Below are 25,394 nucleotides of genomic sequence, written 5' to 3'. Positions count from 1 at the left end.
GCTATTTCCCAAGCCATTTTTGAATCTCTATCACAGTATGTGACAGTTTTTGCTGGTTGTTTTGTTACTGTCAGGAAAGAGGGATCTGGCTGCTGGGACTGTATTTGTAATTGGAAATTTGGCATCTTGGTGTAAGCGCTTTTAGCTCCTGCTGTCTTCCTGCAGTATTCCTTTTCTATTACTGAAATGTCTAAACTGATCAGAAAAAGCAAAAAAAACAGGAAAGGTGTTAATTAGCTTGATAGCTATTTCTTCATTTCAAGAGGAAAAGGAGTAATTGCTGTGATACATCTGCCTACCGCTAGAGTCGACTTAACTGTTTCAATTTCTAAAATTAGGTCCATGAGGGGCACTGTACGAATGACCTTCTTTACGAGTAACCACACACACGACTTCTATCAACTTTACTTAAGTCCTCTGCCTTATTGTATTTTTTTAATCTTAAAAAGTTTCATAGTTAATTCTGTAATGGTAACTTCTTCCCCTATGCATATTTAATATATTAATCTGTTCATAACATGGCCAAGTACAACAACAGAGGTTTATATTTGGTAGTTGAGTTTAATGCTCCACCAGCAAAATTTTCAGTAGAGTTTGTCTCCAGGTATGTTGTGACACTTATTTTAATTGTTACTTTAAAAAAGGCATTTTTACCTCTTCAAAGTCCTCTTTGGCTGACGGAAGATCAGTAGCTAAGCTAGCATCTCCTAGGTGTTTCTCTGTTCTCTCTCCTTGCACTACAGTTGTCTTTATGACTTTGCTGACCTTGCGGCCTTCCACTGGTTCAGACTGGAAATTGGAGGCACAGGGCAAAACACCAGGTTCAGACAAAGTCACCTGGAAGGTTAGAAAACAGATTTATACTGGATACAAATTATGTAGCAAATAAAATCTTAGTATCTGTTCTATGATTCTTTTTTTAATCATTGCCACAGAAAACAAGAAACGTCTCACTTCCTATGCTTACACATCAAAACAGTGAGTGTACACTTTATTACCTGCTTTACAGCTCCAGAACAAGATCTTGTAAATATGTACCATTCAGACAGCAGGAACAGTCCTGGAGGACTTGTTCTGCTGAGAAGCTTTATGCTACAAGGGTGGAAACTGCTGCTGGAACCTGAACTAGCTTGAGGGTAGCAGGGATGCTGCCACCCTCCGCCACACCACAGGCTGCCATACTGGCTCATGTGTTCCAAGGCCGCTGGAATTATAGGAAGTAACAAGTGGGCCTCTTGCAGTGAATCTCTGCTGTATTCAGCAGGTAGTATGAATTAGTGGTATCCATTCATACCGTAAAATTCAGATTGTCTCACCCCTCAGAAGACTTACTTTAAAATCCAAGGAACTCTTATAGGAACAACAGACTAGAATTTTAGAATACCACATGAAAGAGACAAACACAATTCTAATCGGCAAAATACAAATTCAGTGTATACGGGCTCCATATGATATGGAGTAGTTCTGGTATGGTCAGCTAACTTAAAAAATAAAAGGGGGGGGGGGGGCTTTGTTTTTATGTTCCCTTACACTCCTAGGGAATTAATTCTGATGATCAATTCTGGCGAGGGAGAACAGCAATCGTGTTCTTAGCATTCTGAATGGCTGTTAGTTAAACGTTACTTCCAATTGCAGTACTGCTGAAAGGAATCCCTATTTATTGGTTCCTGCCTCTCTGTCACTACCTTAATTGAGCTAATACAAATGTCTATAGGGCTGCATTGTGATCTAAGGCAGGAAAAGACAAACTGAGAAGAACTTACCTTTTCAGGTTGTTTTTTCTCTCTTAATTACCTGGCTCTATAGTTTGCATGAAGGTAACACTTTTGTTAAGCATCTTCAAATCAAAGAATTCGTGAGTACTTTAAACATAATACAACTATATAGTTCTAGAACGGCTTAGCTGTAGAAATCTGGAGAACATCAGATCATTTCATTACAATATTCGTCAACTTCCTTATTAGAGTATGAGGTATAATAACAAAGACATATTTGCCATTTATCTATAAGCCATCTTGGTACATACTGCTTTCTTTATGAATTTAGTACTTCTTATGAATCACAATCTGTATCCTGACATGTTTTCAGAGACAACTGCCTCTTCTCCCACCCCCTACTTTTCTTTGTCTTTTTTGGAAGCCTTTCCATCTGTAAGGAAAATCTTCAAAGGGTCATTCAAAAATGAATCTTATACATCTTATTGCCATAAGATGTAGCTATTAGGTACAGTGTTGGTGGGCGTACTGCAGCTTTGTACCATCACAAGGAAAGTGGATGATCTGACCTCTGACTGTTCACTGTCACTCTTCAGCACAACCCGTTTTACAACTTTGGAATAGCCATCTCCTTCTTCAACGGTGACAGGTTTCTGTGGTGTTCCTTGCATTATGATGTCTTCTTTTTCTGTGCCATCTGGAGAAACATATCGCCGGATGATCTTTCTAGTGACCTGAAGGAATGAAATAGAGCTTTGTCCCAAAATAATTAACAATTCCTTCTTATTCTCTATACAGAACTTTCTACTCTAAGGGCATCTTTCCTACACAGAAAAACCTACATAGATGGTTCAGCATTTTAGTCTTTAACACGCATTCTCACAAATACCTACAGTAAAGCTGCACATTGAGGCACTGGCCCTGCTTTGTTTATCCCACAGCAAAGCTTCCATAAACTTACTTCACAAATGGAGTGAAGATATATACAGATATGAGAATGACTCTCTAAAATGGTAGCTACTATTAGGAGCAGCAGTATAGCCTCTTAGCGAGGAAACAGTTTACAACAGCATAACTGCTAAAAGTCATTTTTAGACTGGCTTTTTCAAAAGTATTAACTAATTAAAAGGTTTCTGAAAGTAAGAGGTTATCAACTTTGCTACCAAGTACTTAGCACTAGATCTGCAGAGGGACTTGGTCATTACACTATTATTGCCCGTGGTACTAACACTGCTGCCCTAGTGAGCTAGAATTAACCCGCTTAAGAGACCTCATCTGGTGCTTAAGCTTTCTAGGCAGTGGCAAGCCAAACACAGAGCAGCAGAAGGGCTCAAGATGAGATAAGTCTCTCAGAAGGATGGCTACGCATCTTTCTGTGGACACATTTCCATATGCTTTCACAGCTCCTTCTGACAAGACATTCTGTGCCATAAAAACTGAACTGTATGTACAGCTACAGAAATTCAGGAACCTGCTTGGGCACAGCTGAGTGAAGATTTCAAGGACCTAAAGTCTGGATTTAGGTGATTTGTATTTGTGGATCTAGCCCCCCATTAGTTTCATTAATGTGAGTACGCTTATACTCTTAACTATTTATTTAAAAAAAAAAAAAGGCACTTCCTCAGAAATGGTCAGGTCTATGTAGAATTCATGCAGGTGTATGTAGAATTTTCATTGGATTTATGTGGGAAAGTTAACCAATATGTCATGTTAAGTTATAAAATAATATAAAACAGAATAATCCAAATCTTCACATTTTGGAGTCTCTCATAAACAGAAATTCTGGTTTCTTCTATGTTCAATTTTTAAAAATCATGCCCCTTTACAAAATAAAATTGGGCATGTATGTGGATTTATTTATTCTTCCTTTAAAGGATAGTAAGAAGGTAGCAAGGGGTGTACCTTCTTTACCACTGTCTGGCCATGTTCATCTGTATATTGCTCTTCTGTGACTGTTTCTGGTGGCATTTCAGGCATGCTATCAGCCTGTATGACAAAGAACAAAATTTAAGGAAGCAATGTCTTAATGTAGGTAATTTTTTTTTTAAATAAGCAACTTTTAAAATCAGTTAGAATAAAACTGAGAAATGTTAGAAAGAAATTGTTCTCCACTTGAATACCTAAAGACATGCAAAGGAAAGTTACATAATGGACAGGCAAACGTGTTAGTTGACTGTGCTGCATATTGTCCTCCTCTTACTGAGGTGTTTAATGGGATGTAGAGTTGTGTTAGCAGTATTACTACAATCCTCTTTTCAAGAAGAGGTATTAGAATGGTTTATCTAATGACCATGCATTATTCAGGAGCATTGCAGCTTCAGGTGCAATACCAGCCACGTGGTTCTCTAAGCATCACTCCTGAAGGTATTACACCAGACATTAGACACCACTGGCTCGTGCAATCATCCAACACTCAGTACCTGAATAATCACCCGGCGACGAATGACCCTGGTAGTTACCATCTCGTCCTCGTCCGAGCTGGTCTCCAGCTCGCCTAACTCCTCTGCTAGCTCCTATTGGAAGCATGGAAGCAGTGCTCTGTTGTATGCAGTGCTAGCACTACTTACAGGCTCTGTCTTGTTTTTATCTAAAACCATCTTCTCTTCTGAAAACTCGCGCTTTCAGGATTTTGCCTCTTACCTGACTTCAATCTGTAAAACACTTATTTGGGGGCAGGGGGAAGCTTTGGCCACTTGACTGTATATTAGTCGTTCATTAGCATGTTGAAAGATCAGTCTTTGTGATATTAATTCTATAAGATGGTCTTAGTTGTTTCAGTGCTCTTAAGGTTGCCAGAGACAAGCCTGAAATATGTTGTATGACATGGCTGAGATGAACCAGACAGTATTACTAACACCAACTCTGGCATTCATATGTATTACATATGTTTTCTGCATTGCACAGAAAATTGTACGAAAGTCTTTTAGTCCTCCATACTAAGAAGTGCATAGCATAGCATACAGACAGTAGGACTGAACAGCTTTAACTAGAGGTGAATGTATCAACAGTCTCAGCACTGGAAAGAAAGGTCAGTAAAAGTTAGTCGTAAGTGTTGAGGTTCTCCTGCCCAGCGAAGAAGTCAAAATTTAAAGGAAGAGGTCAGAAGGCAAAGAGAAGCTGAAAAGAACTACTTGGGAAACATCTACAATATAAAAGCATAAGGGGGAAAATAAATAAAGTCTGTGGGGTGGGGTGGGTTTGGGGGAGATGAGGATTATTGTAGTGATTAAGTAGTACATTATGCTTGACAGCAGCCGTTGTATTGAGTCCTATCATAGCTAAGCTTTCAACATCACATTTATCCTATGCATTTAATATTCAGCATTCTTCTGAGATCCCAGAGGCAGATCTGTGAGACATTGCTCTAGAGGTGGTACATTTGGCAACATAAACAGTGAAGAAAGAAGAGTCTGTTCCTAGGTGAATGTCAAAACAGGAAACCAATTCTGCTTAAGAACTGTTCTGTCTCTGCTCTGACTTCACTGATGAAACTAATTTCCTGCTCAATTATGCCTTCTGTTCTGACTTAAAACAGGCAAAAAAAGCTGTTTATTCTTAAACCTAATCTGCCAAGTACCTTAAATTCCCCTGAAAGCCATGTAGTTGCTCTCCTTTATTCCCTCTGGACTTCTCACCAAATATGCAAGAAGGTTCCTTTGCCTTACGCAGCCAAATGATCTACCTCACATACACTTTGCTCTCTCCTCTTCCATCTCCTGTCTCCATTTCTCTTTACTGCTTGCATGCTACATAAACACCATTCTCAAGTTCTTTTCTTCCAGTGCATCTTTAGTCTTCTGCAATGTACATCCTGCTGCCTTTTTTTCCATCTCACTAAGTTTACAACGTTTTTCATGTCATTCTTCATGATGCTCTGGGCCAGTCTTGTCTTCTTGAGCTTTTAACACTGTAACTTTGCCTTTTGTACATCTATTTTTCAGCATTCACTTGTACATGGTTTGCTTCTGCATCTGTTACTTACACCAAGTAACTCCCACATGCATGGACATAACTGCCACAGACCAAAGGACAAGTAAGGATAGCAAAACCAGAATTACAGTTTAGACTTTAGGATCTTGGTTTTGCTTCTGCTATCAAAACCTCTACACAAATGACTATAGCTAGCCCTCAGAACCACAGAGGAAAGGGAAAATGGCTCAGTTGCAGATGAAGATTAATCAGGCTCATAGAAAATATTCCCATCTTAAGAATGACAGGACATAAAATTTGTCCACTGTGTTAATTACTTTGAGGAAAAGTTGGTATTTACCTTTTCCAACGATTCCTCCTCGTAGCCACTTCCAAGCTTTTCTGGCTGTTCATCAGTTGACTCCACTATCACTAGACTAGTTCTTCTTGGAGAGACGTCATCCTGATGGAGCTCAGGCTCCTCGGGCTCTTGGATGATGGGAGATTCACCGCTCTGCGAAGATGATGGGGAACGTGGGGATGATTTTTCTCTCTCTTCCTTTGCCACGCTGAAGCATGCAGATTTTTCACTTGCTGCCTTTCCAGTTTCTGCTGCTGCAGACTGCTCTGGAGTTGTGACACTGTGAATTACAGGTTCAAGAGTTTTATCAGATAACTGTAGTCCGACTCTGCTGCCAGGGTGACTCCAAAGGGTCACTTCAGACTTATGCTGATTGTATTAACGTTAACCGTTTCACTGCCTAGAATCACCTGTTGAGGCTTGCTTTTCTCTTTTCATACATATATGTGTGTGTGTGTATATATATATGTATGAAAAGAGAATATATATATATTTTATATATATATATACATACACGCACACATGTAAAAACAGTGAGCCTGCAAGAATTACAACTTTAACTTTTAAAACTTCTTAGATGTTTTAGAGCTAGCATCTACACGCATTTTGTTTTTCCTCTTGTCCTAAAAATTAACAGAGGAAGTTGCTAAGTCTTACTAGTTTTGAGTCCAGATTCCTTTCTACATAACCAATCCCATGACTAGATAACAGTAACAGATTAACTTGCATGTGTATGTGTTGTTTTTCTCCTGGTATAAGTTGTGTTTTGACAATTTATTGTGCTCCCCTAACTATTGACCTCCACACAACTGTGTTCCAAAGAAAGAAAACATTTAATTGTAGTACAAGTTAAACAGCATTGATCTGGACTTTTTTCCTTTTCAGTGGGCTATATGCATTATTGTAGAATTTCTCTTCTCATAAAAGCTTCCTTTTCTTATAAAGCTACTTACATCTAGCCCAGTTTTCATCCTAGTTCAAACTAGACGTGAAGTACAGCAATTTTCCCCTGTCATTGCTACTCTCATTTTAGCATTTGCAATACTGTCTCAATATTTTTTGTCTTTGGCGAAAACAGTAGTTTTAAGGAATCCATGCTCTGACTGCACAATACATACAAATAGCTTATTGACATTTCTATCAGCTGTCAGTATTTGCAGATAAGTTATTTGTCTTCCGTAACCTTAATAATACCTGTGATAGTCCACTTTGTGTGTATGTGTTTGCTGGTTTTATTGTACTGGACTTTGTTATTTCTGTACAGAATTGTGCCACTTCTGTAGCTAAAAACACACCATTAAAAATTACCCTCTATTCCTCAAAAGCATTTGTTTCCTTCCTTATGCAAATCATTAGGAAGTACTGGTATTTTTGCGTATCAGTGCAATCTAGGCCTACCTTGGATGCTTGTTTCTGTCTCCCACCCTCTCTTCAGGTTGTAAAACCTCCCTGTTCAGAGCTGCATCTCCACATCAAAGCTAATTGCTCCTAGGAAAATCACCTATTTGGAAGGGAATCCTCCCTATTTTGCTAGCCCATGAATACCTGAATCAACCCTGCAAAGAGTTGTCACTGTGGATGCAAGGTTAGTGATGGGTGGGAAGAAAGAAACTTGATCCTTTTCAGGTCCTTTTCCAAATGAAGCCAACTCCACTGACAGCCCTGAATCAGAATTCAAAGCTATGCTATACAAGCCCTTTAAGTCTGTACTTCATCATGTGGTGTTCCTTTAAGTACTTTTCTCCTGTCTGTCCAAAACCCTCTCTGTTCCTTCAGCCATTTGAAACTGGCTTGTAAAAATCTAGTTGCAAATATGTAGTTAGGAGTTTTGCAAGTAATGACTAAGTTAGGAAAAATTTGCCTCAATTTAAAAAACCATCCTCAAGTTGAAGAAAGGGCCCTCTAGTGTTAATTCTATCAAGTTTATATGTTAGATGGCAAGTAATGTTAAAAAATACAGTTTGACGGAAGAAAGCCCGCGTTATCCCTCTTCTTTCATACATATTGAACTAGATTATTACTGTATGTTCACAGTGGAAGACTGACTTTCTCTCCCAGTCTTTAAGGCTTCCACCACACTGATTAAGAAGTCAAGCCTATAGAAGGAACTCATGAACTAGTATGCAGAATTGAAGGAGAATTCTAGTGAGTACATCTGTTTCAAAGAAAACTGTAAAATCCTCTTATTACAGAGAAGAGAGAATCTATTCCACATAGGTCTCATTTTGGTCTTGTGACACTTACAAATATTCATGTTGTGAAGCAGATGTTTTTTCTGGCACATCCTGGGGTTTCCCTGAGAATTCAGATTCTGCTTGTTCCTTGTGTGCTTGTCTCAGGAGCTCAGCCATTGACAGTTCTGCCTCACTCCTGGGAGTGCTGTCCTGGAAAGGAGAGTAACTAACAGATACGTCTTCCTCGGAGACAATAGGAGGGTGTTCAGTTGGGTCACTGTCTTTAGATATTCTGTGCTGTTGTTCTTGCTTATGTCTTGAACTGAACAGTTCTTCTTGCAGTGCAGAAAACCCTTTGAAAACAGAAATGAGAAATATCATTACAAGTCTCATTAGAATGCAGAAAGTCACTTCAATTCTCTACGTGTGTTTAAAATCCCTGGAAGGAATAAATTACCTGAAATTTTTAGACAGCTTGAGTGGGAGAGCATATAACCTCTCTAAGCAGTAGAAGGAACACTGGATTATCACTACAGCTGCCAAATAATTAATCTTGACAGTAATAGGCAAAATAAAATCTGCCCAGAAATCTACCTACACCAATTAATCTCAAACCTTCCCAAAGTATGAAAGACTTGCAATAGTGTTTTTTGTTTGTTTGTTTGTTTGTTTTCCAGCAGACTGGAACCCATTTTAGTGGCTTTTTCCCCCCATCCCTGATGTAGCTGCTTATGGAAAAAATAATTACACAGGTCGATAGCTTGTGTAGTTATAAATACTATACAAGTATGGGAAAAGAAATTCATACATGTCTAGGTGCAAGGGCTAGCTAATTCGTATGCATCAAAATAATTCTTAAAAACAAACAATCCTTCCCTCCCTCTCCCCCAAACACTTTCTCAAAGCATGGGTTCTAATCCTGCAGAAGATGTAAAATAACATGTGCATTTGTATTCCACAAGCTACAAGTCATAAGCTTTTGTTTTTCTTCACTAACCCCATTCAGTAGAAATCTGCTGAACTCCAAAGAACAGCTTGGTGGAAAACATAACTATTTGTTCTGAATTTGAGCAAGATATGGAGGTTAACAAACTGATCCGTTGTTGTATTTGAATGCTAATTACAACAAACATAAACTATTCCTACATCATCTACATAAATATGGGATGTTTGTGACTGTCTTGATACTTTACCAAGCTACTAGTTCAATACTAAGTTAAGGGTGTAAAAGTATCGTTTCCAAAAAACAAGAGAATTTTACTTCACATAATTTGGAGGTGTTTCTTTAGTGTACAACTATTGATCTAATCTGAACTTCTATTAAGCCTGTGACTGTGTCAGGAGATGTTTACCTTCACTATGGTCCAATCCTATTGTTTGTTCAATTTCTGCATACGTGCGAGTGCCGTGGACTTGCATGGAGTCTATGCCGCTGGTCTCCATTAGGTGAACAATATCCATTCGGTTGATTTTTGTAAGACACTGGGTAAGATTTGTATCTGTGGCATTAAAATGACACCATGTAGCTGAATTAAGAACTTCACATGCTCTCCTTTCTATTTTCGATATGAATTATGTATGTAGGATACTGATTTAGAAGCATAGCTATGTAAGATTTACTTAAGGGCCACACACAAAAATTACCTCTAATCTAGTCTTTCCTTTCACAAATTGGTTTAGTTCCCTCAAGTATTTTTTTAGTTTAGGAAAAGAAACTTCAGTATTTTTCCACTCTTGCTTTGCTCTAAGATGTTCTCCAAATGAACAATATTAAACTATTCTCTCTTACAGAATCCTACGATACACCACGTTATACAGACAAGCTTAAAAATAGAACCCAACCTATAGCCATTCTTCCTGTTGCCTAAATTTTAAACATTTTCTTTTTTGTATTATAACACACATTGGTCCACTTGTATATTGGAGACAGTGTAGATGTACTATAACTGGTAATGAACCTGTTGCATGTTTCCCATCCCTTTCAAGCCAGTATTTGAGGAGTGCATGGCTCTGGTCTTGAAGTGAATTAGGATTTTCAATCCTGATTTGATGAATTTGCTCTTCTGTGAAATCCAGTTCTCTTGCTAGCTCTGAAAAAGAAATAATTTTCTGTAAATATGTCTTTTATTTTTTTTCCCCACCTTACATCTATTTTACAGTCGTCTGCAGAAAAATGGATTACAAACTTTTCTGACACCCATTTCTCTTTGTTTCCATGTACCTTGTTATGTTTAGAGACACTGTTAAACAAGAGGTTCAAGACAAAGTCAGAATTGCATTATGCCTAGAAGTGATGGGTCTATGCGAGCTTTTCTTTTCTGTGTGCACCATTTCTCAGAGATAGATACAACCCTACTGACAAAACCACGACAGAGTACCATGCTCTTTCAAAAGCACCATGCTCACCAAATCCAGTGAAAGAATTGATTTTGAGTAATGGCATTTTGCACAGCTAGATTAAAGCATAATCATATTACGCCCATGGACTTGTTTCATCAAAAGAAAAGTAAATGCCTGTGAATCACAGTTGAGAACCAAAAACCAAAATGTGAAGCTAATAACCAGTATCTTTCTGACATAGCATAGGCTCAGACTGCAGTCCAGAAAAGAGAAATGTCTTTAACAGTCTGTAGCCCCTCTATTATATCCAGAATGAAGGTCAGCTTTCTCCCACCAAACTAAGACATGACTGTAGGTAGAAACAGGCAATCAAATGATTTAAAGCCACGGGGAAATTGAGAGATTCCTACTATTACTCTTGGTCCCCAGACTTCTTCTTCTCTCACAAAGAAGGATTCATACACTATTCCGCTGTAATTATAACTATGGTGGATGATGGAGGGTGCCACGTTTTAATGGAGAGGGGAACCCTAGTCCCCAGGCCCCAGATAAACTTATTTCCAAACTGGCTTGTATACTGGTGCAACTGTAAACTTGAACAAATACACAATAACATTATATCAGATTTAAGTTCTAGGTAGTCAAGTAAGTTTGAACAAAAACCAACCACTGTTTTATCCCTCAAAGTAACATTTGACACAGCAATTTTTACCATAATCAATCTGTATCGTAACACAAGACGGGAATACTTTTGCAGGTGTATTTCTCTGTCCTCTCCAAAATTCTGTAAAATACAGAATTGTCTGTTTTGATGAGTATCCATTTTTTCTAGTTTTGTTTTCACATTAGTCTAGTCATTTCTATTAATTAAAAAAAAAAAAAAAGAAAAAAAATCAGCATATTCCTAATCTGTTACATTGCATAAATCCAAGTCCTACTGACTTCAAAAATAATCCATCTTGGGAAAAGTGACATATGCTTCCAGTGTTCTCTATAGACTGAAATAGAGAAATATTGAAATAGAGTACAGGAAAGGAGGAGATGAGTAAAATATACAAAAATGTCAGTGATATTTTGTTATTCTCTGAAGATGCTTATAAAAACAGTATAGAGCGCAACCTCAATTACCAAGTAGTTAACACTTATTATTTTTTAAATAAAATTCTTCTTTAACCACTAGAACCCCACTTACTTTCATCAGTGTGGTACTGCTCTAGGGTTAGATACAAAAAAGCATAGACCTGATTTAAATTTTTTGTTGGATGGCACAGCTTAACATAGCATAGAGATTTCTCCATTGCTCTTTCCTTGTAAATGCTTTTGGGATGATTTTCAGTGACACAGATCTGCATTTCATTCTCTGCTACTTTAACTTTTCCCCCGGAACGTTAATTGTGCTGTCTTGAAGTGATTGTTACAAATATGACCCTTTTCATTTCTTTTTCCTCCGCACATAGAAAAGAAAGAAAATAGCTTCCATAAAAAAAGAAGCTGATGTAACCTTTCCCCATATCGGTCTTCCAGCTCAGGATTTCCAGAACACAAATGATGTTTGTTCATCTATATTCCAGATAGTTTATGTTCTAGAGTCATTGCACTTTTCAAGAAAGCGTAAGGTAACTTACGCCAACTCTTTGTCACTTTCTCATCCTAGGAGCTTTCCCTCTGGAGATACCACAACAAATAGAGAGGAGTTACCTCTTCATCTTAGTTCTTACCTAACAGGCTAGAGGAATCTTAGTAATCAGCAAACAATCTAGTTCCTATAAGCTACTGAAGTATTTCTATGAAACATCTTTAGAGAATGAGGAAATCATCTGAAAGAAACACGAAAACATTTAGGAATGCTCGCCTTGTTTCTCACTAGAATAGATAACGTGAATTTTACCTGTCCAACTGAATCCAAGATGATCAGCAATGTGGGCCAGTCTTTCCTCTGTCCTTTCCTGATCATCCTGTTGATCTAAAGGTCAAAGAGAACAGCCACAAGTTGTCTTTTACAAATCAAAAAGCATTTCCATAGGTGATAAAGACCTAGAAGGGATAGCATTTTTTTCTGACTGCTCTAATATAAACATGGACAGGCTGCTACAACTGGGTAGTTACAGTAAGGATTGCAAATCTCCAGGTCTAACAAAAAAGAAGAAAAAGGTAGCTTGATTTTTCAAAAGTACAGAACTATCTACATTTCCCATTTGAAAATCAGGCTTTAATGTAAAAATCTAAATAAGGAGTGAAGTGCCTACTCTACTCTACTATTTTATCCAAGCATTTTATTCTAAAACTTCATTCTAACATTAAGGTGAAGACTAACTAAGTTAAGAGCTGTAATTTTCCATGCCTCCTTAGTAAATGCCAAGGTTGCAAAATTCATCTGGACTGGTGCTTCTAATTGCTTTCTTTCTGTGGTAGCGAAACTTCTGTTCAAACAGTCCACATGGCATTTCATGTTATGGTTTGCATTTGGAAATTATTAATTTAAATGTCTTTGACTCTTTCAACTAAGGAGTGATATAAAAGACTTACATTGAAGGCAAGGAAAAATCAGACATTCATTCACCAGTCTTTGTTTATTTCAGAAACAGTGAGACTCACTGTTCCTCCCATCCCCAAGGCTAATTTGAGGATGTCAGAATTTGAGTTTTGATTTTCCCTGAATGAACACATGGATTGCAAAATCCCACATTCAGAAAATTGCTTAAAGTTGGTGAAATATGGTTTCATTTTAGCTACTGGATTTCCATCACAGCTACCCAATGGCAATATGCAACTAAGCGAGGGGAAGACCAAACACCAGACAACTTTTACTTAAGTTTCTGGTGACACAGAATTTTCATGAGAGAGAAATGGCCAAAAAAAGGAATAAGACAAACTTGATTCTTCAAAGCTTCTGTATGTTTCTTTGGGTAAAAACAAAAGAGAAGCTGGATTTGCCTGTTCCAGTTTCAATTGATGCAAAAAAAAAAAAAAAATCATTACTAATAAAAATAGGGGCAGGGAAAGCCAAAAGTCAAAATGTATATGACCTGAAGGATCAGTTTAATGGTAAATACATATTCTTAGAAGTGTTTTTGTTTAAGGTAACACTTCCCATAAGCACACATGGCTTGCAATCTTGAGATTATTTCACAGACAAGAAAAATACAGACACAACACAAAAAACAAACACAGCTTATAGAGGAAAAAAAAAAAAAAACACAACTAACCACCAAAAGCCTAAAAGAAAATACCAAGCATGTTACACACACGTATACAAACTTACATATACACACGCACACCAAAGAAAACAAGAAACAAAAAGTTTAATTTATGACATGCGTCGCACAGGGAATCTCAGTCGTTGGCAAATACCTTCAGCATGGTCATGGATATTGTCATCAGGGATACGTTCAATCTGAGTCTCTACAGACTCATCCCAAATGGGTCTGGTGTCAAAGATGTCTTCAGGAACTGACTGCTGAGTCTCAATGGATGGCACATTTTCAATAACTGAAACTTCTAGGGCACTACTGCTTTCGTCATCTGAAACTAATTCTTGTTCTCTCTCTGACTGTGTGAGTCTTTCCACTAACTTAGAAGCTTCATCACTAATTTCTTCAAAGAATTCTATGGAGTTTTTGTAAAGGTCAAAAAAATGTTCCTTACTTTCTTTTGTAGGACTAAAAGCACTGCGGGAGGCTATAGTGCTCCTGCTTTTAACTGGCAACCGTGATGAAAATACCTTGAGTCTTCCTGTTGTTGCCTCCTCTGAGTCTAGCTCAACCTTCATCTCCCTCTCCCTCTCCCTGGCCTCTGCTTCTGCCTCTGCGTAACTCCTAGCTTTTATTGAGCGTTTAGTCTTTGGGTCCATGGAAACACTTGCATCAGATTCAGATTTACTTCGGTTATCTTGTTTCATAGGTAGTTTGCTTGTCGTGTCAAGAGCTTTGGGTGACTCTAGCTTGTGGACAGATGTGTCTGTGGACGTATACTGTTGTTCAGCTCTTTGGAGCGCTGCTTTGACAGGAATTTTAGACTTTGGTTTTGCTTGGTCATCTTTTCCTTCACACTGCAGACTGTCGAGAAAGCCATCAGTGGGAAGGCTCTCGTTTTCTGATTGTTGCAATGATTGTGATGCAGCAGCAGCTGTTCTTACAGGAATTTTGGATTTGCTTTCACAAGAAGGCACTCTCTCCATTAAAGCAGTAGGGATTTCAATCACAGATCTCTGTTCCTCTGGTGAAGAGTCTGGGGACTCATCATCCTGTTCAGAACAAACAAATCTAGTGACTTTGGAAAAATCTAACTCGTCTTCTACCACAGACTGCTCAGGAGACATAGGGCAAGGCACCTGACTGCTATCAACCATGTCAGTCTCCGCTCTGGAGTAGGGCTCAGCTTCAGAGGCAGCAGTTTCTTTCTTTGGTGATTTTGAAGAAGCTGAAATACCCATTTTAATTGGAATTCTGGATTTAAGCTCTGCTTTTGCAGTGCCTATACTGACACCTTCACCACTCATTTCTTCTGATTTATCACAAGACTCAGATGGTGAGGGTGAACCTTTCAGTGTATCTTTTCCTTGTATATCTGAGCCCTCTGATTCTGAAGGGGGAAATGGATCTGGTAAGCTCTCTGGCTTAGAAGATTCCACTTCTGCTGCTTCTTTCATTTCTTCACATAAAGAAACTTCTTCCGGAGGCTGCTGGCCCATTTGGAAGAAGTGAAAACTTTCATCTGGATAGTTCCTTTTGGTCATGTCAATGGCTCCACTTCTAGTCATTTCAAACAACTTTCCTTCCTGAAAAAGAAAAGGATTTTGTTCACTAAGTGGTGTCCCTTCCTCCGTCGGTGTTCTGGCTGGTGTTGTATCAGGTGTTGTGCCTTGGGATCGCCTGTCTACCATCAAACCAAATATCTTTTGTTCCTCTTCTTTCACCCGAGCTTCAAAAGCTTCATCATCTTCACGTATTTCACTCCACATGTCAGAATCCACATCAGTTTTGGTGATGACAACTTGACTGATCAATTTTTCTGTTTCATCTCTTATATCGTCAAAGGTGGATTCAGTTAACTTTGTGGAATCTGATGCTGAAGACCCTGGTGAGATTTTCTGAAATAAATCCTCTGGTTTTGGTTCTATTTCCATATATACTTCCTCTGAAGACTGATATTTGCTACCCGTGTCTCTGCTAAGCAAAATGGTACCGCTCTGATCTTGTCCTTCTTCAATACAATAGTCTTCCCTAGACAGCAGACTTTGACCAGATCCTACCTTAACTTCACAGTCAGTAAAAAATTGTTCAGAAGACACATTTTCATAAGGGCTTACGATATGAGGAGCACTACTTTCAGCAGCACCCACAACACAACTTTCAAGTTCCACCCTTTCAGCGGTGAGGGATGAATACTCTGGCAAGGGTTCCTCAATACGAATATCTCCTTGAGGCGTTTCAAAATCTGTATCTACTTTTGCCAAATCACTCCCCAAACCAGAATGGTCAGTGGGATCACCTTCAGTCAGTTTGCCATCTTGTGGCACAGAGTACTCAGTGGTACTGTGTCCACAAGAATCGTCATCTACTTTCTCAAACACCGCTCCTTTAGCAATGAGATCTGAGTGTGTTAACAGTGGGGTGCTTTTGATACCACTTTTGTTACTATCATATTGCTCTACTGTTGTTGAAGACTCAGCATGAACTTCTCTGTGAGACCTGTCACCAAATGAATGGCACAGAGTACCCTGCAATTGTGTGACTGGGGCATTAGGACTAACTGTCTCACTGTCATCTGTGCTATCACATCTTGATTTGTCAGTTTCTGCTGGTGCACAACCATCAGAATGGCAAGTGCCAGATTCTCGTGTGGAAGCCTTACAGCTGTCCCCAAGGATATATGGTTCCTCTTTGTCATCTTCCGTTGGCTTATCCTGTTCTGCTTTAATGGCACCTATCCTGGAAGAACATTGTTTTGAATCAATAGGTTGAAAACCTGCTTCTTCAGGGCTAGAACTGGAGTCAATACTGGATGGTAATGGTGAAGGTGGTTGCACTCGGATCGTGGGCTCCATTAAGAAACCTGAGTCAGCTTCTTTTTTAAGCTGGGTCAATTCTGGCTCGCTTTCTGAAGAGGAAGAACTCTTTCTAGATTCAGCTGAAGACATCACCACTGTAGGTATATCTTTTTCTTCAACAGCTGTTGACTCTGGTTCTTCAGCTTCACATGCAACTTCTGAATCAGCAACTGCAGAAGATTCATCTTGCTTACAATCCTTTTTGTAATCTCGTTTCTGCTTTGCTTCTTGTTCTAATTCATCAAACATTTTGATTTTGGTTACCATTTTAAACATCTCCTCTTCAGGGGTAAATCTTTTCTTTGGTTCACTTTCAGAATCATCCTCTGGTTCCTCACTGACTTCAGGTATCATGGCCGACTTTCGTATGTTTGACAGTGCCTGTGAGTCTGCTGTTTTAGGTGTGATTTCATAGCTAATTTCTTCAGAACTGGGAGTTTCTGGTGAAAGAGGACTTTTCCCTGAACTCTCCATGAGAGATGTTTGCTCTAGACTGTCATCATCAGCACTCCCCTCAGGGTCACGGAGAATCCTGGAACGCACCGATGCCAGCTCTGGACAGGTTTCTCCTTTGCTAAGAACAGACTGAAGAGGACCCTGCCCCAAAATGCCAGCTTTCCCTTTTTGTTCTACAGGGCTACTTTCAAGGGAATCACGGCAGGGAGACTCTTTCATAGGACTGGGCTCCAAAGAATCAGGCGTTTTGTGTGATGAGTTATCTTCTAGCACTGGGCTTGCTTCCAATGAGTCTTTATGACTTATAGCCAAAGAGTCATCTGCAACTGGGCTAAAGCTTTCACTATCATGGCTAGCAAGTGAGAGTTCCAATTTCTGGGGACTTCTAACCACAACACGGCGTTCACAGGTTATATCTTTTTCTTTCTCTAAAGCAGTGTCATGTGTTTCAGAAGATTTAGTTAAGTGTGCAGTGGTTCTGGATTCTTTATCCCTGCTAATATCTTTCATTATGGAAGCTGAGCTACTTTCTTTAAGTTTATCAGCCTCTTCTTCAGAGGCTTTAGGTACAAGCTCTTCTGATACATGGTCAGAATGAGACTTACTAGTCTCAGTTACAGCATCTAGCTGTTTTTCAGTAATACCTTTTTCATCTTCCTTTGGAGAGAGTTCCTTCGGAGAACATGTTTCTGCAGTTCTGTGTGCGCTAGCTGCTCCTTTAGCTTCTTCAATTTGCCCATCTGTTTTCTTTGGTGAGAAGGAAAGGCTTTCAGGGCTCGTTTCTGGAGTCTCTGCCAGCCCCTCATGCTTATAACTTTCCTCAGAGCTGATCTGAGGAGTTCCATCAAGTAGGCTACCTGGAGAATCGGCCACACCTTCATGCTTAAGGCTCTCTGAGCTCCCATCAAAAGCAGCACTTTGCAGAGAAAGAGCAGGAAGGAATCCATCTTTTACATACTCTGTGGGGAAAGCAACGTTGAAAGGACTGGTCAGTACTTGTTCCAAGTTAAGCTCGCCTTCCTCTGTCGCTGAAAGATGTCGGAATTGTTGATATTTGTCATTATCCTCAAGTTCTTCTTTAATGACATCAGAAAAGTCTGTTGAGGTTTTTCTGTCAGGGCTGATCTGAAAGTCAGTATCTGCTTGGTCATCAGAAGTCCTGCCCTTCACCGCTGCTGAATCTTTGGCACTTTGATCAACAAATACTGGAGAGAGAGGCTCAGCTGCTGTTTTTTTGCAGCTCTGCTGTTTTACCTGGTCTTTACTTACAGCTTTCTTGGTAATTTCAACAGTAGAAATTTGCATTCTTCCTTTTTTTGATTGTGGCTCTTTCTCTGCTTTTACTGTAGTGCTTTGTTTGTCCTTTGGTTTGTCTGTCTTGTGGCTTGTTACTCGCTTTGTTTCACTTTGTGAAGAAACTGTTTTTTTCCGAGTTGTTTCCTTCTCAGGGGGCTGTTGCTTTTGTTTGACAGATTTGTGCTCAAACAGTCCAGATATATTCTTGGATGGGTCTTGACCCGACTGGAAGGCTTTCATCAGCTCACGAACTGACATGGTCTCTTCAAGTCTCTCAGTCTTAGAAGAAGGTGAAACAGGAGGTTGTGCTTTGTGTGCAACTGGCTTTTTGACTGGTACTGGTTTTTTAGAAGCCTTTTCCGCAGTGCCTTCTCTTGTTTGAATTCTGACAGGTAGTTTTGAACGTACTTTTTGTTCATCTTCCACTCTTTTCTGAAGAGCTTTAACCTTGTCTTTTATTGAGCCAATGGGAGTTTCCTCTATGACAGGGGATACAGCTTTAGCCTCAGGAGCAGCTGCCGGTGTTAAGCCTTGTTCCTCCTCATGTAGTGACTCATCTGAACTGCACTTCATTAGTCCTGGTTTTTCTTCTTTGCTTTGCACCTTGCTTTCCTTTTGTTTTTGCTTATCTCTCAGTTTAGTTCTAACTGGCTTTTTAATTTCTAAGGCTGGCTTGTGTTGCTCCTGAGGGCTTAGTGTTTCAATTGTTGGCGATTCTTGTCCTCCTTTTTCAGAATCCCTGCTTATTACTACAGCTTCAAATCTCTCTTCTACTAAGTCTTCTTGTAAGGCTTGTGGTTGTACCTCATGAAGAGAAACGTATGTTTTTAAATCCTCACTAAGGTAATCTACCATTCCTGTCATGTCTTTCTTCTCTGTCTCTCTGTCTACCCCAACTTCTACACAGGTAGGTTCAGTGACTTCTAAAGGAGCATTTCTTCTGGCCTCTTCAATTTCTTCATCGCTGACAATGACCCATTCTTCTTCTACAAATTCTTGTCTGGAAAGGGACTTCTGCATAGCATGCTCTTCTCTGGTGTAGGACCCACCCCTAAGAATTTCATTTACTTTTTCTAAGTCTTCTTTCACCCTTTCAACTATTTCAAAAGGCTCTCCTGGCTCTTCTTCAGTGGGTTTTCCAAGATCTTTCACTTTAATTGAGCCTGATTTATCAGAAGAGTCAGTTGTCAAGATGGCAGTCATTTTGATCAAATCTTGTTTCATCTCAGACACTTCAGACAACAAGTCTGGACTGGCTAGTACAGGGACTTCATTAACCAGATGGCTTTTCAGGATAGATGTTTCTGTAGATTCTGTCTCGTCATCTTTGATGCGAATGAAAAACATTGAAAGTAAAATGGAAATCAAAAATAGAGATTGGAAAATGTAATCAGGACTGAAAATGACAGTCTTTGGTTGCAGTGGTAGGAAGGTCTACAAAATGGACCAGGAATGGTGGATCCACAAGATCTGAGGGTACAAGTGCAAAGCAAAGCTAACACAAAAAAAAAAAAAAAAAAAAAACTGAAAAGGAAAATGGCAGGAAATAACTTGCTTAACTTTACCAATATAGCACAACCACACATACATTACCAAAGCTGTAACAAACCAAATCAGGACACCATTAAAAAATAAAACAAAACAAACCCACCAACAACAAAATTTAAAACTAAAAACAGAAGAAACACAGTGAAGTTACACAAAGATAGGCATCTCAAGATTGTTCAGATGTTACAGATCAATGTTCAAATAAAAATAAACAAGAAAAGAGGGGGAAAGCATCAGAACTGATTGAAAGTCGATTTCCTCTAAGAGAAAGCCAGCGTTAGCAAACTGTCAGAATAACATTGGATTAATGTGGTTTTTTTTGTTTTTTTTTTTTTTTTTAATGACCAAAATAAAAAGTTATAAGTAATTCTGCAATAATCTAAAATATGATCAAATATGTAGAGATCTGAATCAGCTGCAAACCGGCATTTCATCTAAGGGGATTTCACACCTAAACAATGAAACAAACATTCTTTTGTTTTAAGAGGCATGGTCCTTTCCTTGGAACATCCTCATTGACAACTAATGAATTGACTGAGGAAAGAGAAGACAGAAGAAAAGGAGAGATAATAAGAAAAAACTGTGAATCAACTTAGAAGTGATTTCGAAGTTTTAAAAAATGTAATGTATGGCAACCAAAAAATCAGACAATCACACTAGACACATACATACAATTTATGTAAGGCAAGTTATTTCCATGCAAAGCAAAGGTGTTGCAAATGCTTCTGTGAATGTAACCTCAGTTAAAAAACAAGAGCTTTAAAATTAATCATATAAATTAAAGATACATGAAGTTATTGTGAAACATACTGTGGTGAAATATTTGTCCAATCTGTACAATCAGTAAACAGTATATTGGATGCTATGCCATTACTGCCTACTGGGAATATTTAATTTCAGGAAGGACTACTAGCAAATGTATTTTGAACAGAGTTAAACACTGGAGGAATTAAGTTAGTTACGAGCAGAAAGCAAGGCTTAGAAATTGTATGGAATTGTATATTTTTCTTTTAGAGGTAGCATACCATGTAAAACTTGGTATATTTCTGCACTCTGGTCTAAGAGTCAAAGTAGTAATGCAAATAAGGGGAAGCTAGGCAATACATAATTATCTGCATTTCTTTGTAAAAATACCCATGGGGTAACTGAAATTCCATTCTGCTGACTGTACGACAGCGTGTCTTTTCCACCTTGATGAAATTGGTGCTCCTGGTATAAATAATAATGAATTAGAGCAGAAATTGGATATTGGTAATGTTGTTTATCATGGTGAATGCTACTTCCCAGCAGGTTACTGGCTGTTTTGTCACACTAATGTCCTTCTTTCGTTCTCTTGCTGAAGCATTTCTAATTTAGACAAAAGGAGATTATAGGGGGATGGCCATCCCTTTGATCTTCAGGACTTTGGTGCTGTTGTCTTTCCAGTTCTAACATGTACATAGTATATCAGGAATAGACAGCAAAATGCAATGTAGGATAAAGGCAAGAAATTGCACTTTAAACTGTAAACAAAAGTCATTCTTTTCCTAAATAGATTTAAGAGCTGTTTTCAAATGCAGTGATTTCTTACTAGAGACGTACTTCATATTAAATATATATTGTTTGATTTACATCTTCATTAAAGGAGATCTTTGGCACTATGAACCACTCACCCTCAGATTCTAATAATAATGGATTGATTCTGTATATATGGAGGGTTTATATGGTACACCAAGCTTACAGTTACATTTCCAGTCATATTTCACCACAGTAAAGGGCGGGAAGGGAGGGTTAAACAGTCTGATTACTTTGGACAGTATCACTTTTTTGCATGCTTATATTTCATGAGTTTAATGAAATATATTAGGATATTAATCATATTTTTGTTAAAAATGATACTGTCATTTATCTCAAATGGCAACAATGTGTATCAACAAATGGACAAAAAATGGAGGGATGAGCATTCATACAAGCAAAATAGCAATAGCGGGATCACTAGGGATGTCAAAGGAAAGTAAATGCTTAGAAAAACTGTTTTAAATTGTATTACTTGTTAATTTATATGTTAAAATGTATTTAATTGGATAACTTTTGATATTACATTGTTTTCTATTACATTTTTTAAGTATTGATGTTATTAGCAATAGCTGTTAAAGCTTAGCTCTCTTTCATGCTTATCTTTATTTTTAACAATCTTTCACACGAACTGCATTACAGTATTAAAAAAAAAATAAGTCTTACTTTTTTCTGAAGTCATATCAACCTGGAAAAGAAAAAAAGGGGAAAATTAAAAAGTTGCAATACAATAAATATATACTCATTCACTAGTAATACTGCTTGAGTCAAATCACTAAGTATATCAAGAAACACAGACACACTGACTTAGAACTGAGAATGTATTTATGATAATGGTATGCATAATTTAACATATTTAGTGTTTCTAATAACAGAAAAATGTTTACTTTGCTATAGTTATAGTCTAGTACATGAAAAATCTTGCAATGTATTTTATATCAATGGGACTAGCAGCACAGAGGGCCCAAACTTTTGCATTATTGGGTGTGTTGTTGCATTGTTCCTAATTCGTTTCTTTTCATTAAAGGGAAAAGTCCAATACGGTCATCTGAAAGCGTATGCCCCAGCTGGATGGCACCTAGCATGCTTTAGTCCCAATTTCCTTGTGTATATTCGTTCTGAGATCACAGTTTGCATTTTGTCTCTGCTTTTGTGATGATGAAAAGCAGGTGCGAAAAGGACAGCAGACTTACTACTGCCTAGGATTTAATGCTAATATTATCCATTGATACCTCTGAATGGAAGCAGTGATAGCCCTCAGAAGCCATCTTTTTGATTGATTTATTTTTTTCAGAGCATATAGATTAAAAGGGACATATAATTTGTTTTCTTTCAAAAGAAAACATAGTCTTTGCTGAGAAAAACATGAAAAAAAAATCAATGCCAGACTGAAAATTCAAGGAGCAAACTTTTCAAGTTGCCCTGTCGTTTGACTCTTTTTTTCAGTTCTGCTAGCATGATCATTTGTCCCCATAAGGAAAAGACTTTTGATGGGCAAACCTGGATGTGCAAAAGTATGCAGACAAAGTTAGAAGTAGCACTACACATTTAATTTTCTCTGCCAAACTTGTGGTAATAGGATGACTGAGAGGAATGAAAATCAGTTATGCAGTACTGTTGATAAATCCAACATACAAGGTAAGTGAAAGCCCGCCAGATATACTTTAGTGAGTATTGAAAAAGCCCACTTTTGTTTAAAAGTATTCTTTACCAAAATAAATGCTATTTATTGTCTCAGGTAAGATCTTACTAATTCTTGCTTTTCCAGACACGGAAAATGAATGTAAGTAAACCATTGGCAAGACTTACATGGTCATACACACCTTGTAATCACTTAGGCCTTAATGTTATTAAACCTCACACTTAGCATAATTTAATTTCCCTTATTTTACGTTCCTCCAAATCAATCTGGAATTATGTCAGCACACTAAATATTATTATTAACATAATGAATTTTTAATTTGCTTTAAAAATGCAAAGATGTCTTTAGCCACCAATGACCTTGTCTTTTTGTGGTTTAGCATCTTACATGAAAGTATAAGAATTCATAAATGTTTGGAAAAATAATTTTCCAATATCTTCTACCTGGTTTTTACAGAGTACAGATTTGTTAAAAACAACTTTTTGGGACTTCACTGGAAATGCATAAACAGCATTATAGAGGCTAAAATAATTAGTTTTGTTCTTTCATGATGAAATTGAATCATCATCTGATAATGTTTCTGTTTAATATATATAATGGGAATTAGCTTCTGACAATAGATACCAGGTTAAACAAAAATGTTCCAGATCCACAGCTAATAACATTTGCACCCCTACGTTATTTTTAGGATTTGGGATAATTGTCAGAATCAGAAAATCAACACCACTTCCCATTTTTTTGTGTGCTGAGGAGAATATAAATTAAATAAATCCATTGACATGACCTACTCTAGACAGAGTAATTTTAAAAATGTTTATAAACTGCTTTGAAAAGAAAATGTACTATTATACATCTCTAAAATCAGTGGAGCTGAATCAATAAAACTTTACTTTTATCTATGGGAAAATTAAACTCAGTAAATTCTAGAAGTGTTCCTGTGGAAGATCCTTTTAAATCACTATAGATTTAATCTTTTAAGTTGTATCTATTAGATGTATTTTAGCAGTATGCATAAGCAATGACATGCTGTTATTAGAAACATTACCTCTTCTTCTTGTTCTTGATCTGATTCTGATTCCTTTCAGTTCCAAAATGCCATGCAAGAAGGGGAAAACAGAGCAGGCAAAATACACATTTTTTAGAAGAAAAGAGTAGCAAAAAATAACTTCATACAACACTTAACAGAAGACTATGCAGTACGTTTCTGCAATTGATTTCTTGTGTGAAAGGTGGCAGAACTCTGTATTGCCATTGCAAAACACAAAATGCTATAGCATCAAGCAAATTACAGACAGAAACATTGCTTCTGGATGTTAGACTTCATGATCCTTATATGTCCTAAAACTTGTCATTTATGCATGCTTTTGCACCTGTAAGTTGGCATGAATAAACATTTAAAATAGATTTAAAAGTTACTTGTTTAGATTGAAAATATCTTGAGACATCTTATTTATAAATTATACAAAAACGCTACAATAAAATTGTATTACATGCTGAAAACACTGAAGAAAAAAATGAAAAACACAGATAACATTTTGGTCAAACAGCCTAATGCATTACTAAAAGGCATAGAGCTCCTAAACTGACAAGGACAGTAACGAGTCCTACTTACCACACAATGGCAAAAAATGACTCTTTAAAATACCTGACTATAAAGCTTTACCTATATTTTTTTCCTCCTACTCATTTCTTGGTTGTTACAATGCTGATTACGATAGATCAGTATCATTTCACAGTACCTTTGTGTAAACAGGTAAAGTGATGTTTAAATTACATATGGCTTGATGAACAAGACCTCTTGTAGATTTGGGCTCCTTCATGAATGATAACCGTCCACAGGGTTCTTGAGTGGTATCTCGCACCTGGTTGAGGAACCATATAGACATAGCATCTGTTAGTTTGCTATTTTCCCATTTAAACTACTTGCACCACTCAAAGTTATTCAGCAGAAAGAGGCTAGATGTGGGAGAAAAAATAATGTAGGCAAAAATAATATGTTTTGTTGTTATTTTCCCACTTGTTTGTAAATGTATATATGGATGGATTTGTGTGTTAAAGCAAGAGAAAACGCAACTACAAACAGGCTTAGACATTAGAAACTTATTTACAGAAGTCAGTGGTAATGCTGTAATCATCTTAAAAGAACAGACACATTCTGTTACGATAAGGTTTCTGTGATAACTTACAATACCTGTTTTTCACTGAAACAATCCCCAAACTTTGTAGTAATAACAAAGACTCATTTTCTATTAGGTTATAAAATAAACCATATGGCAAGCATGCGTATTTATGCTGATATTAGCGATAAAGTTTTGCTCAAAATTTTGGTATTAAATATTGTGTTTGTTCA

At 37.7% G+C, this 25,394-nt stretch overlaps 2 protein-coding genes across 30 annotated transcripts in view; one reads left to right on the top strand and one right to left on the bottom strand.

Moving 5' to 3' along the window:
- The window catches only part of ANK2 (ankyrin 2), a 235,617-nt gene that overhangs the window by 4,477 nt on the left and 205,746 nt on the right, over positions 1-25,394 (bottom strand). For 12 of the 21 annotated variants that reach the window (XM_066996889.1, XM_066996874.1, XM_066996876.1 and 9 more), the window contains 11 exons: positions 24,784-24,906; positions 24,090-24,122; positions 22,069-22,090; positions 12,388-12,462; positions 10,118-10,249; positions 9,512-9,658; positions 8,230-8,512; positions 5,986-6,265; positions 3,618-3,701; positions 2,285-2,449; positions 655-837 (listed from right to left, as the gene is read on the bottom strand). In XM_066996889.1, the coding sequence (XP_066852990.1) occupies positions 655-837; positions 2,285-2,449; positions 3,618-3,701; positions 5,986-6,265; positions 8,230-8,512; positions 9,512-9,658; positions 10,118-10,249; positions 12,388-12,462; positions 22,069-22,090; positions 24,090-24,122; positions 24,784-24,906 (1,527 nt within the window). Of the gene's footprint in view, positions 1-654; positions 838-2,284; positions 2,450-3,617; positions 3,702-4,135; positions 4,229-5,985; positions 6,266-8,229; positions 8,513-9,511; positions 9,659-10,117; positions 10,250-12,387; positions 12,463-13,850; positions 19,626-22,068; positions 22,091-24,089; positions 24,123-24,783; positions 24,907-25,394 lie in introns of all 21 variants that reach the window. The other 9 variants (XM_066996871.1, XM_066996870.1, XM_066996875.1 and 6 more) reach the window with 5 other exon arrangements.
- CAMK2D (calcium/calmodulin dependent protein kinase II delta) overlaps positions 1-25,394 on the top strand; it is a 255,729-nt gene that overhangs the window by 223,914 nt on the left and 6,421 nt on the right. The gene's annotated exons all lie outside the window — the stretch shown is intronic.

The sequence above is a fragment of the Anser cygnoides genome, chromosome 4 (genome assembly GCF_040182565.1).
Source record: "Anser cygnoides isolate HZ-2024a breed goose chromosome 4, Taihu_goose_T2T_genome, whole genome shotgun sequence".
NCBI classification, from domain to species: domain Eukaryota; kingdom Metazoa; phylum Chordata; class Aves; order Anseriformes; family Anatidae; genus Anser; species Anser cygnoides.
This window is presented reverse-complemented; position numbering and strand designations above follow the sequence as displayed.